Below are 16,269 nucleotides of genomic sequence, written 5' to 3' on the forward strand. Positions count from 1 at the left end.
AACCAGCTTGTTTTCCTCCTTTAAGCGGGGGTTTAAGGCTTTTATTTGGAAATAAACTACAGGACTCGACAGTCATTGGCTGCAGCTCAAACCCACTCCAGGGTTTGCGCCGCGACTCGAGTCTCCGCTGTTGGGTGGCGACGGTGGTTTGAATGGGAGCGGCTGGAGGGGGCGGATCTTTCCAACGATGACTGGAGTAACGGAGAAGTGAGCAGTTACTTGGTCCGGGTCAGTGGCAGATGCAACTTTTAATCGAGCTGAGCGGAATTAAACTACAATTTTAACCCTGGCTGGGCTGTTTGTTTGGACTTGTTTCTTAGGCTTTGCATTGTTTAATTCTCAACCCCTCACCTCGAGTCTGCTCGGGGGTTCGAACCCATCGCCCTGCCTCTCACTTTCTCATGGCTGAGTTAATAGAGCTGCGGAATCTGAGAGACTCTAAGCGGTCTGACGGGGCTCCCAGCTCGGGCAGTTACAAGTCGGCGTGCCGCTCCCCGGGTCTGGAGAGGACGAACGCCATGAGGATCAGCCCGAGGGTGCGGGCGGCCAGCGGTCAGGACCGCGGCAAGAGCGGCAGGGAGACGGGGAAGAAGCGCCTTTTGCTGGTGGACCAGGACCCGAGGCTGACCGAGACTGCGGGGGAAGGACATGACTTTAGCCCCTGTACCCAGACCCAGCCCAGCTGGTGCGATCTGTGCGGGGACTTCATCTGGGGGTTGTACAAGCAGAGTCTACAGTGTGCAAGTAAGTCAGCAGGGGAATGAGTGGATGGACTTTGAACTGAGAATCTGGAATATTTGTATCAGAGAGGGATCGCGACCCGAATTCAGGAGTAATAAACATCGAGAGATTCTGTGCGTGCTCAGGGCAGATCATGGGTCGCCGGGCTTGACTTGATGTAACATTGTGAAGTTGGTAATGCATATAAATACTCAGCGGGTCAGGCAGCGTCTGTGGAAAGAAAAGGTTAAGTTTTCAGGTTGGAGACCTTTCATAAGATATAGGACAGGGACGGGGTTCAGAAAACAAGAACACGGGAAAATAGAAGCAAGAAAAGAACACATGGCCCCTCAAGCCTGCCCGCCTTTCGTTATAATCGTAGACACAGTAGACTTCGACCCCATTGGCTGGCGAGTCACCTCCACCATTCCGCCGTAGCTGATTTATTATCCATCTCAACCCCGTTCTCCAGCCTTCTCCTCGTAAGCTTTGATACTTTTACTAATCAAGAACCTATCAACCACCGCTTTAAATATACCCAATGACCCGGCCACCCCAGACGTCTATGGCAATGAATTCCACAGATTCACCACCCTTTGCCTGAAGAAATTCCTCCTCATCCCTGTTCTAAAGATACATCCTTGTATTCTGAGCCTTCTGGTCCGAGACTTGCCCATTAATGGAAACATCCGCTCTATCCTGGCCTTTCAGTATTCGATGGGTTTCAATGAGATTCCCCATTCTTTTAAATTGTGAGTTCGGGCCCAGAACCATCAGGCGCTCCTTACACAATTAACTCTTTCATTCCAGGGATCATTCTAGTGAACCTACTTTAGACCCTCTCCAATGCCAGTACATCTTTAAGAACTGTTCTGATGTTAACTGTCTTTCCCAACACTTGCTGTTTTTATTTCAGAGTTTCAGTATTCACATTGTTTTTAGATATTTTGCTATTGCAGAACTTATGGTGTAAACTCTATAATATTATTTTATTATATTAATTATATATTAATATGATATATTGATATAGTAATATAATAGTTAACATTTAAAAGAGAAAATAAAGTCAAGATTATTGCTTTCCTGCCCAGTCCCATTGAGAGGTTTATCCACTTCCATCCACTCTGGAATATAAAATCTTCTGGAATAATTTGAAAATGGATGGTGGGGGGGGGCAGGGTGTCTATTGGATGTGAAATGGCAGACACCGGGGTATTAGTGCCTTGGATTTGTAGTCTGGCTGGCAAATTATTAATACGATGATGCAAAAGGACCACAGAAGTACTCGATTGTGCTCTGCTCAGCCGAGGATGGCTTTGGTGAGGGTGTGATTGTTAGAAAGCGACATCTCCTTGTTGTCCTTCCCCCTGGCAGTGAAAGCAGCTGCCTGTTCATACAAGGAATAACCGTCGCTCAGTCCTCGCTGTGTGGTGTTGGCTGCCAGCTGCCACCACTCATTCAACTCTTGAAAATCAAAAAAAAACGCACAGGCACTGGAAATCTGAAATAAAAATAGGAAATCAAAGCCACAACTGAGGTTCTGATGAAGACTGGAATATTTAACCAGTTGGTGGTTTGCAGGGAATTTGCTGATCATTGTATTTTTCGTTTGTTTAAAGTTAGTAGTTGGAAGGGTCTTGGCCTGAAATGTCAGCTTTTTATTGCTTTTCGTAGATGTTTCCTGACCTACTGAGTTCCTCCAGCATTTTGTGTGTGTTATTCTGGATCTCCAGCATCTGTAGAAGCTCTTGGAAAGCTGGTGTACCTATGCTCCACTCCCAGGAGAAAAAAGCCTACATTTCTGTAGCACCTTGACTTTCACATGCTTCAGCGGAACTGATGGCCAGTTAATCACCTTGAAAGCACAGGTTCTGTTTACCAGATGTTCGTACCTGTTGGGTATGTGGCCCAGCGATGCATGTTCATCCTGGAGACACTCAGCAGGTCAGGCGGTGTGTGTGGAAGGAGAATCAGAAAGGGAAGAATTCCGTGTGACCCATTCCAGGAAGGAGGTGGAGGCTTCGGAAAGGGTGTGGATGAAGTTTACCAGGACACTACCTGGATTAGAGTGTATTAGCTATAATGAGAGGTTGAACACACTAGGGTTGATTTATCTGGAGGCTGAAGTGCATAAAGCTATGTAAAGCATAGAAAGGGTGGTTAGCAAGAGTCTTTTACCCAGGGTTGAAATATCAAGTACTTGACGGCATTCATTTAAGATAATGCAGGGAAGTTTAAGGGAGATGTGCTGGCACTTTTTTTTAAACAAGAAGTTTAAATGCCTGGAATGAGCTGCTAGGCAGATACTATAGTGATATTTGAGAGACTTTTAGATGGGCATCTGTATGGATTATGTGCAGACAGAAGGGATTAGTTTAATTTGGTATCATATTTGCACAGACACAGTGGGCCAAAGACCCGGTACCTTTGCTGCACTATATTCTGTGTTCTTGTTAATGTTTCATCAAAATTTTATCGTATGGCAGTGGCTGGGATTTCAAGAATTAAGTCTTCCAAAATTTCAATATCCAGGGAAAGAATACAGGAAACATTGGGGGGTTCTGACAGCAAATGTGGAGAGAACAGTCAATATAATTTCTTATGAATGGTTTCCAATTTGAGCTATTAACTTCCGCAGATACTGTCGGACCCGGGTCACTGGCGCTGTAATAACATTATATATATTATGGCAAAGTAGCAGAGTGGTTTGTATAATACAGAGCCAGAGATCCAGGTTCAAACCCACTGCTGTCTGTCAGGAGTTTGTATGTGCTCCCCGTGTTTCCCCAAGGCACTTGGGTTACCCTGCACATTCCAAAGAGTTAAAGGTTAACTGATCACATGGGTGTAATTAGGCGATGTAGGCTCATTGGGCCAGTTACCATGCTAAATCACTAAATAAAATAGAATATTTTCACTGATGTATAAAGAATTAATGTGAACTTGTCTTCCATGTCCTGGCAGTGCAGGACAAGCTCGGGAAGACGTTTGTTTGCTCCCAGTCAACGGGAGGAGTTGGCCACACTCTTTCAGTTGGTGCTGACAATTCCTGACATCGGTGAGGTAAGAAGTAAGCCACATCAGCTTTGCTGCATGTAACCAGGAGATATTTCAAGGCCAGTAAATGCAGCTGGAGGAATGGAGTTGGGCAGAACAGGGCATTAAAGCCCAAGTCCAATTCTCACATTTAAAATATTACTGTGAGAGTTCACATGAAAATCACTTTGTTTGAAAAGTTCTCCCCAGCAATCATGTCAGATTGAGTTTCTGATGTTATCTAGTCTGTTGTTTGAGTGAGTAAATGCTTTGAGAATCACTCGAAACCGCTGATGGCTGTAATGTTGGTGCCCTGACAATGCTTTTCTGTTAGCGGCATACATGCGATTGTGGCTCCTAGCCTTTGCAAGTGCCTAGTCAGTTCACTTTATAATCTGCAACAGTCTCTACTTCAATAGCCAATTACACGTCCTGTATTCCAAAAAGTCTTCAGGTGCAAATAAAAGGTCTAATTTCCCCAATCACCTTTCTAGTTTTAAACTTGTTTGGAATCTGAATCGGGTTTATTATCAGTGACCTGTGTTGTGAAGGTTGTTGTTTGGTGGCAGCAGTACAGAGCGATACATAAAACTGACTAAGCTACAATAAATGAAAATTAAATAGTGCAAAGAGAGAGCAAAATAGTGAGGTAGTGTTCATGGACCATTCAGAACTTTGATGGTGCAGGGCAAGGGGTTGTTCCTAAAACATTGAGTGTGGGGCTTCAGACTCCTCTACCTCCTCTCTGATGGTAATAATGAGAAGAGGGCATGTCCTGAGTGGTGGGTGATACACCATCAATAACTCTTGGAGACGGGAGGTGAACGATAGGCTTTTATTAGCAGCAAAATGGAGCACGGTATCTTGGAGACTGAGGGAGGAGCAGCGCCTCCAATCGCCTTTATACAGGGGGCTGTGGGAGGAGCCACAGGAGCAGTCAGCAGAGGGGTATGTCCAGACAGGTATACATAGTTTACCACAGTGGGGGGTTGTTACTGACAGATGCTGCCTTTTATAGGCATCACCGTTTGAAGGTATCCTGGATGGTGGGGTTAGTGCCCCTGAACCATAACTCAGTGCCTTTCTCCCATCCAACACTGGACAAGCAATGGTTCGTTTCAGAATCAATTCCTTTCAGTTCTCCTTCTGTTTAATTAAATGCCCATTGAATGCTCCTACACGTAAATCCCAGATCCCTTCAGGAAGCGCAGTTGGATTCCCAAGTGTATAATGAAGCAATATAAATGCCTGCAGGAGAAAAGAACAGAAGGTAAAAGTTGAGCGGATTAGATGCAGAGGAGTGAGGGAAGGCTTGTGTGGAACATGGACATTGGTTTTGACACTGGGTAAATGACTTGAATGGCACTGTGGATATTATTATTTATTCCGTTGAACAAGACAGTACAGCACAGAAACAGCAGTCATGACACAATATCTGTGCCAACCATAATGCCTGTGAAAAAAGTTTCTGACCATCCACCCTTTCTATGCCACTCATTATTTTATATACAATATTTCACCCCTCAGCATCTGGCGCTCCAGAGACACAACTTAAATTTGACTGAACTCTCCTTGTAGCTCATTTGCTCTAATCCAGGCAACACCTTAGTGAATCTGCTCTTCGTTCTCTCCAAAACCTCCCCCATTGTTCCTGTAATGTTCTTCGGCTGCCCATTGATTTTCATGATGACTTAGGCATGGACAAGGTTGTATGGAAGACTGGCAGTTGCCCATGCTGCAATACTCCCCTCTCCACACCACTGATGTTGTCCAAGGGAAGGGCATTAGGACCCATATAGCTTGGCACTGGTGTTGTCGCAGAGCAATGTGTGGTTAAGTGCCTTGCTCAAGGACACAACATACTGCCTCAGCTAAGGCTTGATCTAGCAACTTTCAGATCACTAGACCAATGCCTTATCCACTTGGCCTGTAATGTAGTGGCCAGAATTGTACACAATATTTCAAGTGTGGCCTGACCAAAGTTTTATACAACCACAACATGACTTCCTGACGTTTATTCTCAGTGCCCTGACCATGCCACTTTCAGGGAGCTATGGCCTTGCAACCCAAGATACCGCTGTGTATCAATGCTGTTGAGGTCCTGCCATTTCCTATCCATTCCATTAAGAATTTTTACATGCTGATTTTTAATTTGGGAATGAGGGGTGTTCCTCTGAATGCAAGGAACCTTAAAAAATACTTTACAGTTGCCTCCTACATCTGCCTGCCAAAACTGTCTTGGCTTAAGATGACCTAGTTAAAATGGGTGGATGGAATTGGCTTGAGAAGCACCATCTACAATGTGTTTTCCTTCCAAGTATCTGAATTTACAAGAACCGTGGCAGACAAGAAGTGGGAATGCTTCAGCAATGATGCAGGGTTAGTAGCCTTCTGCCCCCAATCACAATAAAGCCATGCGGCATAGAAACTGGCCTATCAGCCCACCAAGTGGCAAAGTTAAAAGGAGGTGTGTGGAGCAGGTTTTTTTGGACAGATTATGGTGAGTGCCCAGAATGTATGGCCAGGGGTGGTGGTAGAGGCAGACACAATAGTGGTGTTTAAGGGGCTCTTAGATAGGCATGGGAATATGCAGAGAATGGGGGGAGATGGACCAGATGAGGGCAGAAGGGATTGTGTATCATTAATTCAAGTAGTTGTGCAGAACACTGCGGGCCAGTTGGCCTGTTCCTGTGCTCCACTGTTCTGAGTCTGTGCCTACCTTCAACCACCCACTGATCCTAATAGAGGGGCTAGAGAAATGGCACAGAAAAGTTCAAGCCAGGATGGATCCACCATGATCATATTAAATTGAAGGGGCCGATGCCCTTCCCCTGCTCCTATGTTCTTGTGTTCGAATCACATTTTATTCTCCTCCGCATTCCTATTAATTCTCCCTTGCAACTTTATCCCTCTCACCAAGTCCCTGAACAGTGAGGTGAAAGATTCCAGCTGTTCCTTGTTCTCCCAAGCAGCCAGTTGCACAGGCTTCCTCTTCCTGCTGCCGGTGCCTGAAGAGAATGTAGCAGTGTACCTTGTATGCAGATGTTATCAGAGCTCTCTGCTTTTAAAATTAGACATAGTGTACTGCTGTTGTTTGGGGCGGGCCGTTCTCAGAAAAACCTCATACTGCTGACATCTGAGCTGCTATCTGTGGGTGTCAAGTTTATCAATACACTTGACCAGAGGTCATAACTTCTGTTTGTTGCCACTCAACCCATAACTTTTGATTGACCACAGCCGATTCAGTTATTTACCCCAATGCCTCAAGATACTGTTCCCTACCACAGGGTAATAATGATGTCTGTTCCCCTTGTTTCATCTACTTCTGCCCTCTTGGAGTCAAAGCTTTTTACTGTGAAGGAAATTACCTCAATGTTCGTGTCATTGTGGTTATAACCAATAATCCACTCTCAAGCATTTGTAGAATCTCTTGTGTGTAAGTGCTCCTTCCCCCACCCCCCACCTTCACCAGGACCGGAAAGAAAAGGGGAAGAAGCCCAAATAAGTTAGTGGGGGGAAGGGAAAGAACACTTACACACGAGCAGCTCTATAGGACCCTGGTCAGACCTCACTTGGAGTACTGTGCTCAGTTCTGGTCACCTCACTACAGGAAGGATGTGGAAGCCACAGAAAGGGTGCAGAGGAGATTTACAAGGGTGTTGCCTGGATTGGGGAGCATGCCCTATCAGAATAGGTTGAGTGAACTCGGCCTTTTCTCTTTGGAGCGATGAGGATGAGAGGTGACCTGATACAGGTGTATAAGATGATGAGAGGCATTGATCGTGTGGATAGTCAGAGGATTTTTCCCAGGGCTGAAATGGTTGCCACAAGAGGACACAGGTTTAAGGTGCTGGGGATTAGGTACAGAGGAAACGTCAGGGGTAAGATTTTTACGCAGAGAGTGGTGAGTGCATGGAATGGGCTGCCAGCAACGGTGGTGGAGGCAGATACGATAGGGTCTTTTAAGAGACTTTTGGATAGGTACATGGAGCTTAGCAAAATAGAGGGCTATTTGTAAGCCTAGTAATTTCTAAGGTAGGGACGTGCTTGGCACAACTTTGTGAGCGGAAGGGTCTGTATTGTGCTGTACGTTTTCTATGTTTTAACCAAGATTTTTCCCTGAATTAATGAATTTTAGATGTAGAATTTTAAAGTATGAGAGAGGATCTGAATGAAACCAGTCAAATACTGAAAGATCTGGATAGAGTTGATGTGGGGAGGATGTTTCCTATAGTGGGGGAGTCCAGGACCAGAATGTACAGCCTCATTATGAGGATGTCCCTTTAAAACAGAGATGAGGAGGAATTTCTTTAGCCAGAGGTGGTAAATCTCTGGAATTCACTGCCACAGATGGCTGTGGATGCCAAGTCATTGTGTATATTTAAAACAGAGTTTGATAGGTTCTTGACATCAAAGGGAATCAAAAGGTTAAAGGGTAAGAAAATGGGGTTGAAAGGGATAATTAATCAGCCATGGTGGAATGGCAGAGCAGACTCGATGGGTCAAATGGCCTAATTCTGATCCAATGTTTTCTGGTCTTATAGTCTTGTTAATATTATTTAGACCATAAGACAAAGGAGCAGAAGTCGGCCATTCAGTCCATCGAGTCTGCTCCGCCATTTCATCACGAGCTGATCTAATCTCCCCTTTAGTCTCATTCCCCCGCCTTCTCACCATAACCTTTGAAGTCCTGACTACTCATGTACCTATCAACCTCTGCCTTTAATACACCCAATGACCCGGCCTCCATTGCTACCCGTGGCAACGAATTCCACAGATTCACCAGCCTCTGGCTAAAATTTTTTTTTTCGCATCTCCATTCTGAATGGGCGCCCTGCAATCATCAAGTCATGTACTAGTCTCCCCCACCAATATTTCTGAAATTATAAAATGTAAAATGTGTCATTTTACTGCATTGTTGGAACAGAGATCATAACTTTGGAATGGTCTACTGTCAGTTTTTGTTCTTTGGAGATGTTGGCTTAACTTGGACATCTTTCTTGAGACTATTTCACATTGAATTTTCTAAAGATGAAGCAAATGACTTTAGATGAGGATGAGCAGGGCACCATCTGGCTCTTAAACAGCAAGTCCTTCTGCAGATACGTAGCCTTTGGATCTGTCTGCCCTGGAGGTCTTGCTGCCTTGTGTGTTGAGATTATTTTCTGGGATTAGGGGTGGAAGGTGTCGAGTGACGGGGAAAATCATTTAAAACGATGTATGTCAGAACAAGTTGTTGTAGAGGGTGGTGAACTTCTGGAATTCCTTGCCCCAAAGGTGGCATTCAAAGAGGAAGTAGATAGATTTCTGAAAGTTTATGAGGGTGATGGCAAACTGAAACAGAAATGAAATGAGGACGGGGCAGATCAGGGTTCAAAGTAGACCTGTTATCAAAGTGCATATATGCCACCATATAAAGCCCTGAGATTCATTTTCTTGTGGGCTTTCACACTGAATACAAGACATACAACAGAATCAGTGGAAGACCGTACCCAACAGGACAGACAACAACAAACTGTGCAAATATAAAAAAAGAAAGAGGGGGAAAAAGTAAATAAAGAAACAATAAATATTGAAAACATAAAGTGAAGAGTCCTCTAGTTAATCCATGGGTTGTGGGAACAGTTCAGTGATGAGGCAAGTGAAGTTCAAGAGCCTGATGGTTGAGAGGCATTGACTTCCTGAAGCAGGTGGTACAGGTCCAGAGACTCCTGTACCTTCTCTCTGATGGCAGCAGTAAGAAGAGAGGATGTCCTTGATGGTGAGTGTATTCCTGCGATAGCACCCTGTGTATATGTGTTCAATAGTGTACAGGGCTTGACCCCTGATGGACTGGGCCATATTCATTCCTTTTTATAGGATTTTTCCATACTAGGTGTTTCCCGACCAGGCCATGATGCAACCAGTCAATATACTCCCCACCACACATTGATAGAAGTTTGCCTAAGTTTTAGATAATATGCTGAATCTTCACAAACCTCTAAGTAATTTGAGGTGCTGCCGTGCTTTCTTCATAATGGCACTTAGAGCTAGACCCAGGACAGATCCTCTGAAATGATAATCCTGAGGAATTTAAAGCTGCTGACCCTCTCCACCTCTGATCCCCTGATGAGTATGGGCTCTGAATTCAATAATCATCTGTTTGATCTTGCTGTCATTGAGTGAGAGGTTGTCGTTATGGCACCAGTCAGCCAGATCTTCAGTTAAGATGGTGGAGTGGACTTAATGGGCCGAATGGCAGACTACTCCTATTTCTTCTGTCCGTGTAACATTTTTTTTTAACATAACCATCGCCAAAATGTGGTTGAAGATTGGAGCTGGACTCTTGTTGCCACACTTCCCAACCAGAGCTTCATCAGAGTCCCTGTGCATATTCATTGCTTTCAGCACTCCTCTGTTCTGAGCACTGTTGGGTCAGTTATTGTCCTTGTAGTCCAAGCACAGAGTGGGCATTGTCAGCCCATCTAAAGTATCATGTGGCGAGTGGCCAGTCAGAGCACTACACACTCTAATAATACTTAGTCCCCGGCTAGCTGATGAGACTCAGCTTTGCATTGGATGACAAACAAAGATTACACCCTCAGACTTGGGTTGGATTGGGCCAGACTCGCACCTTCCTAAATCAGTCGCCTATGGTTCAGTGCCGTGTGATGTGATAGGGCCACAAATAGCCAGAGGAAGCACAAGAAGCGACTTCTGTCTGCCTGACCACAGTACAAAACCCAACTATATGTCAAAGATTCGTTAGCATAGGCCTAATTCAAAGAATGTGTTACTCATATAGATGTATCGAGATTACAAGGAATTAAAGGTATTTTGGACTGGGTCAGGTTTGGAACGATTTGGACTGATTTTTATTTTCCAAAGCTCTCTGTAACAGCACTCTGAGTACACCCATACCTCAAGGATGATAGTGATTCAAGAAGTCTGGTCATCACCATCTTAAGACTATAAAAAGAGCATAATTAGACCATTTGGCCCATCAAATCTGTTCAGCCATTCCATCATGGTTAATTTATTACCCCTCTCAACACCACTCTCCTGCCTTCACCACGTAATCTTTGATGCCCTGCCTAATCGAGAACCTATCAATCTCTGCTTTAAATATATCCAATGACTTGATCTGCAAGTTAAACTTTAGGGAATCCTGTATGAGGATTCCCAAGACCCTTTGCACCTCTGAGTTTTGAATTTTCTTCATGTTTAGAAAATAGTCTAGGCCTTTGTTCCTTCTACCTAAGTGCAAAACCATACACTTCTTTTACACTATACTCCATCTGCCACTTCTTTGCCCATTCTTCCAAACTGTCTAAGTCAGGGGTCGGCAACCCGCAGCTCTGGAGCCGCATGCGACTCTTTCATCTCTGTGCTGCGGCTCCCCGTGGTTTGTTAGTTTTTGAAATGTAATTCGAAATTTGAAGATTATGGTGATCTTGTACAATCTAAATAAAACGTTGTGGCAACACCATTTCCTGGCACATCCGAACCGGCTCACAATTAGCCACCGTTCCGGCTAAGGGAGATAGCCTATGGGGGTTTGTGAGTACGTGTCTTTTGGAGCATCCGCACCCACGGGGGGCGGGTTGAGGGAGGCTTTAAAGCAAGGCTGTTTAGTTCGAATAAAGTTATCTTTGACTGCAGTGTCGTTATCTTAGCGCTGCGTGTAGCACACCGCCACGACGTGTTTTTTATCGCTATTAATATACGTCACCACTGCCAATCCCTGACACCCGCCAGTGCGCGATTTCTTTTAATTTTTCGATCGAAGGTAGGCCTTCAACCCAACGTCTTTTTTTCGGAGTTCAATATGTTTTTGTTGCATGCAGAAATGTAATTTCGTTTTCTCTGCAGGAGTTCATCAATTTCATAAATGTAACACATTATAGTTTGTTTATACATAGCATAAAGGCAAAAAGAATCGTTGTATGAAGTGTTACTTCATTTTAAATGTCAAACGGGTTTTGTGGCTCCCAGTGTTTTCTTTTCTGTGGGAAATGGGTCCATATGGCTCTTTCAGTGGTAATGGTTGCCAACCCCTGGTCTAAGTCCTTCTGCAAACTCCCTGCTTCTTCAACACGACCTACCCCTCCTCTTAAATTTGTATCATCTGCAAACTTGGCCACAAAGCCATCAGTTCTGTCATCCTAATCATTCACATATAACGTCAAAAGAAACTGTCCCAAAACCAACCCCTGCAGAACACCACTAGTCACCGGCAGCCAACCAAAAAAGGCCGGCTTTATCCCACACTTTGCCTCCTTCCAGTCAGCCAATTTTCTATCCATGCTAGTACCTTTCCTGTAATACCATGGGCTCTTGTGAAGTAGCCACATGTGCGGCACCTTGTCTTAAAGGCACAGAAGGCCTTTAAGTTACAAATAACCAACACCCATCGACTCTCCTTTGTCTATTCCGCCTGTTATTTCCTCAAAGAATTCCAACAGAGTCGTCAGGCAAGATTTTTTCTGAGGGAAACCATGCTCACTTTGGCATATTTTATTATGTGCCTCCAAGTACACCGAAATCTCACCCTTAATAATCTTCCCAACCACTGAAGTCAGGCTAACTGCCTATCTTTTTTTTTCTGCCTCCCTCCATTCTTAAAGATTGGAGTGATATTTGCAATTTTCAGTCCACCAGAACCATTCCAGAATCTAGTAATTCTTGAAAGATCATACCAATGCTCCACTATATCATCAGCTTTCTCTTTCAGGACCTTGGGATGTAGTTCATTGGTCCCGGTGATCAATCTACTTTTAGGCCTTTCAGCTTCCCAAGCACCTTCCCCTTAGCAACAGCAACTATACTCTCTTCTGCCCCCAGCACTCTTGAATTTCTGACATACTGCTAGTGTCTTCCGCGGTGAAGGCTGGTGCAGACTTAATAGGCTGAATACCTTAATTTTGCTCCTATGTCCTATGAATACATAGTAAGTTCGTCCCTCATTACTACCTCTCCACTGTAAATTTCTAGCATTGCAATATCTACTCTTGCCTCTCATGTATTCTATTTATTTGAAAAAATCTTTTGGTATCCTCTTTTATATTATTGGCTTGCTTACATATGTGTTTCATCTTTTCTTTCCTGTTGGTTTTTAAAAGATTCCCACTAACTTCACACTAATGTATCTATCCTGGGCCTTTGGATTGGTCCCAGAACCTCCATCAATTGCTGTTCTGCCACCATCCCTGATAGTGTCCCTTACAATCAACTTTGGCCAGCTCCTCTCCCTTTCCTCCACTGTAATACTGATATATCTGACTTGAACTTCTCCCTCTCAAACTGCAAGGTGAATTCTATCATATTATCATCACTGCTTCCTTAGGGCTCCCCAATCAAACTTGGTTCATTACACAAAACACACCTGGAATTAGTGGGCTTATCCACATGGTACTTTAAAAGCCATCTGGTAGGCATTCAACAAATTCCCTCTCTTTGAATCCAGCACGAACATGATTTTCCCAATCAGTCTGCAAATTGAAATCGCCCATATCTATCATAACATTGCCCTTTTTACATATCCCTTCTATCTCTTGTTGAAATTTGTACTCCACATCCTGGCTACTGTTTAGAGGCTAAAATATAACTCCCATTGGGGACTTTTTTAACTCTTTCAATTTCTTAACTCCACATCTTCTAATCCTATGTCGCCTCTTTCTAAGGAATTGATTTCATTTTTTTCCAGCAGGGCCACTCCATGCCCTACGTGCCTGTCTTTTCAGTACAAATTGTATCCTTGGACATTAAACTCCCTACTTCTTTCAGCCATGACTCAGTGATGCCCAAAACGTCATACCTGTCAATCTTTAACTGCATTACAAAATCATCTACCTTATTCTGTATATTGCGTGCATTCAAATATAACACTCTCAGTCCTGTATTCATCACTCTTTTCGATTCTGATCTGAGGTTACACTTTAACTCATCCCACTGACTGCAATCTGTCATCAGATGCAACCTGTCACCTGCCTGTCCTTCCTCACAGTCTCACTACACCCTGCGTCTACTTGTATAGCAACTACCCCATCCTATCACTAGCACTATCCAATCCTATCCTCGGCCTATCACTTTGATTCCCATCCCCCTTCCAGATTAGTTTAAACCCTCCCCAACAGCTCTAGCAAATCTGCCCAGAAGATTATAGGTCCCCCTCAGATTCAGGTGCAACACATCCTTTTTGTGCAGGTCATTCCTTCGCCAGAAGAGATCCCATTGATCCAGAATTCTAAATCCTTGCTCCCTGCACCAATTCCTCAGCCATCTACTAAATCATCCTAATCTTGCTCTCACCGATGTAAGGGCAACTAGGAACAGGCAATTAAATATTGGCTCAGCTTGGAAAGCCCATATCTTGAATCAGTATATTATTTTTAAAAAGAGTGAGCCAGTTTATCATTAGCACTCAGTATAGTATGGGCAACTCTGTAATAACCCTCGGAAAGCGTTAGATGTCTGCTTAATTGAAAAGGTCTTGATGTCCCCAACACGGCCTGTTTTTAAGAGGGATTTAAGACTTGAAAGTCTGAGTTGTGAAATGAGATGTAAAATGGGGTTTAAAATAGTAAATGGGAGAGTAATGACTAAGGCCGCAGCTTCAGACTTTGGGAAATTCACTGTAATGTCCGATATCGCACAACTGTTCAATAATTACACAAACTACACCGATGCACAAACTTCCTCATGTGTAATTAAGGAAAACTATCAGATACGTAGCAACGGAAAACTGAAAAAGCAGGACATGTATGTCTGGAAAAGGGGCTGAGAATTGTGGTCCATTTGGGTAGATCAGTGGTGATGGAAGTATTCATGTGAAGACATTTTGTCTGTACTAACTTTCTATCACTACTGGTCAACACAACTGGAATGGAATTACCACTGGAAGATTTTGAGAGGGTTCTAACAGGGACAGTAGATTATTTTTCAATGGCGAGGCACAGTGTAGTTGGTAGGAGACAGAGGGAAGAATGGGAATTGTATGACTATTGGGATGATAAAGTTCATCTTTATCTTTCTTTATTTGTCACATGGAGATCGAAACATACAGGGAAATGTGATGCTTGTATCAACACAGACGGAAGATACGCTGGGAGCAGCCCACTATTATCGCAATGCCCAGAACTTACTAACCCTAAACCTCGTATCTTTGGAATGTGCGAGGAAACAATTGTGTGCACTAATGAAGTCCCTGAAGATCTGAAGGGACGTCCTCATCCATCCTTTCCAATATTAAGTTACAGAAACAGCAAGGCATTTATGTGATGATGATGAGCTCATTGTGCAAGGCAGATCCCACCACCCCTCAGAGGGGGCAGATTGAAGGCAGAAGCAGCCTTGTGCCCTTTGTGAGGAAAGGTCACAGAAGCTTAAGCTCTATTGTCTCTCACTTCATGGCAATTCAGACTGACGAAGCTAATGAAATAATTTCATTCGAAGGTTGGATGGGGGTGGTGGGTCAGGTGTTGCTTTGCAGAAAGATCTTGTGGGATAGTTTAGAATTTGTGATTTGGGGAAAAAGGGAGCAGGCTCAAATGGGCAGAATGTTCCTTGCCACCAGTATAACCCCCCCCCCCACTACAATGACCCCCACAGAGGGCTGAACAGATGTATTCACTGCACTATAGTGAAACATGGATAGATAGGGTAACGTTTGCTACTTTTTCAGGTTCTCTGCATGGCCACGCTTAAACCCAGGTCTCTGATGTGGAATGCCAACGTCTGTCCTGTGGACCAGTTGCATCTCATACCTGTGGTCTTGGGGTGAAACGGGCTCTCTAGCCCTGCGTGTTTTGTGACTGTGGAATATAAACCCAGTGACTAGCTGTACTTGATGCATTTATGAAGAACCCCCAGGCCCATCACAGTGACACACTGTACTTCTCTATAAACAAAGCAACTTGCAGTGCTCTCTGTCTGGCTCTCCCATCGACTGGCAAATAATTTCTCTTAAGAAGCATCAGCTGTATGAGTAATTTTCTCAAGAATGCGTTCATTGTAGAGAAGGAATCAATCCCTTTTAGAATGTGTTTTTGTTCGTTTGTGGATCTTAAAGACCCAGACAGCTGGGTTTGCAGCTAAACATTGAGAAAATGCTTCAGAGGCAACTCTCCTTTTGAATATATCGTCCAAAATATAATTTATCAGTAATTTATTTTCTGCCTTTGCCTCCTTTCTGTGGGGCAACAAGCAGAGATTCTAAAGGTGGAAAATCCTTCCTCTCCTTTTCTGTTGCCTCCCTTCTCTTCCTGAAGGTAGGTAGTCACTCACAGGATAGTCACACAGGTTGTGACAAGAGATGTTAAAGAGTATCGAGTTACTGCAAGAAGATCTTGAAGGGACCTTGGAAGAGACTGTCCCGTCATTTCTAGTCTTTCCATACAGTCAATTTGCATCTGTCCTCTGGCTGAACATGCCGAGCCAATCAACATTACTCCAGGCTTGATCCTGAAATGTACCTGCATGCTTTGGGGTAGTCAGTGTTAGTCATAAACACAGGAGATTCTGTTAATCTTCAGC

General features: G+C 44.0%; 1 protein-coding gene across 2 annotated transcripts in view; it reads left to right on the forward strand.

Annotated features, from left to right (window-relative positions):
• The first annotated feature begins 201 nt into the window (after nucleotides 1–201).
• rassf1 (Ras association domain family member 1) overlaps nucleotides 202–16,269 on the forward strand; it is a 109,857-nt gene continuing 93,789 nt past the window's right edge. For both annotated transcript variants that reach the window (XM_059944403.1, XM_059944404.1), the window contains exon 1: nucleotides 202–744. In XM_059944403.1, coding sequence (XP_059800386.1) covers nucleotides 402–744 — 343 coding nt within the window. In that variant the 5' untranslated portion in view covers nucleotides 202–401. The remainder of the gene's footprint in view (nucleotides 745–16,269) is intronic.

This window comes from Hypanus sabinus, chromosome 19 (genome assembly GCF_030144855.1).
Source record: "Hypanus sabinus isolate sHypSab1 chromosome 19, sHypSab1.hap1, whole genome shotgun sequence".
Taxonomy (NCBI): Eukaryota; Metazoa; Chordata; class Chondrichthyes; order Myliobatiformes; family Dasyatidae; genus Hypanus; species Hypanus sabinus.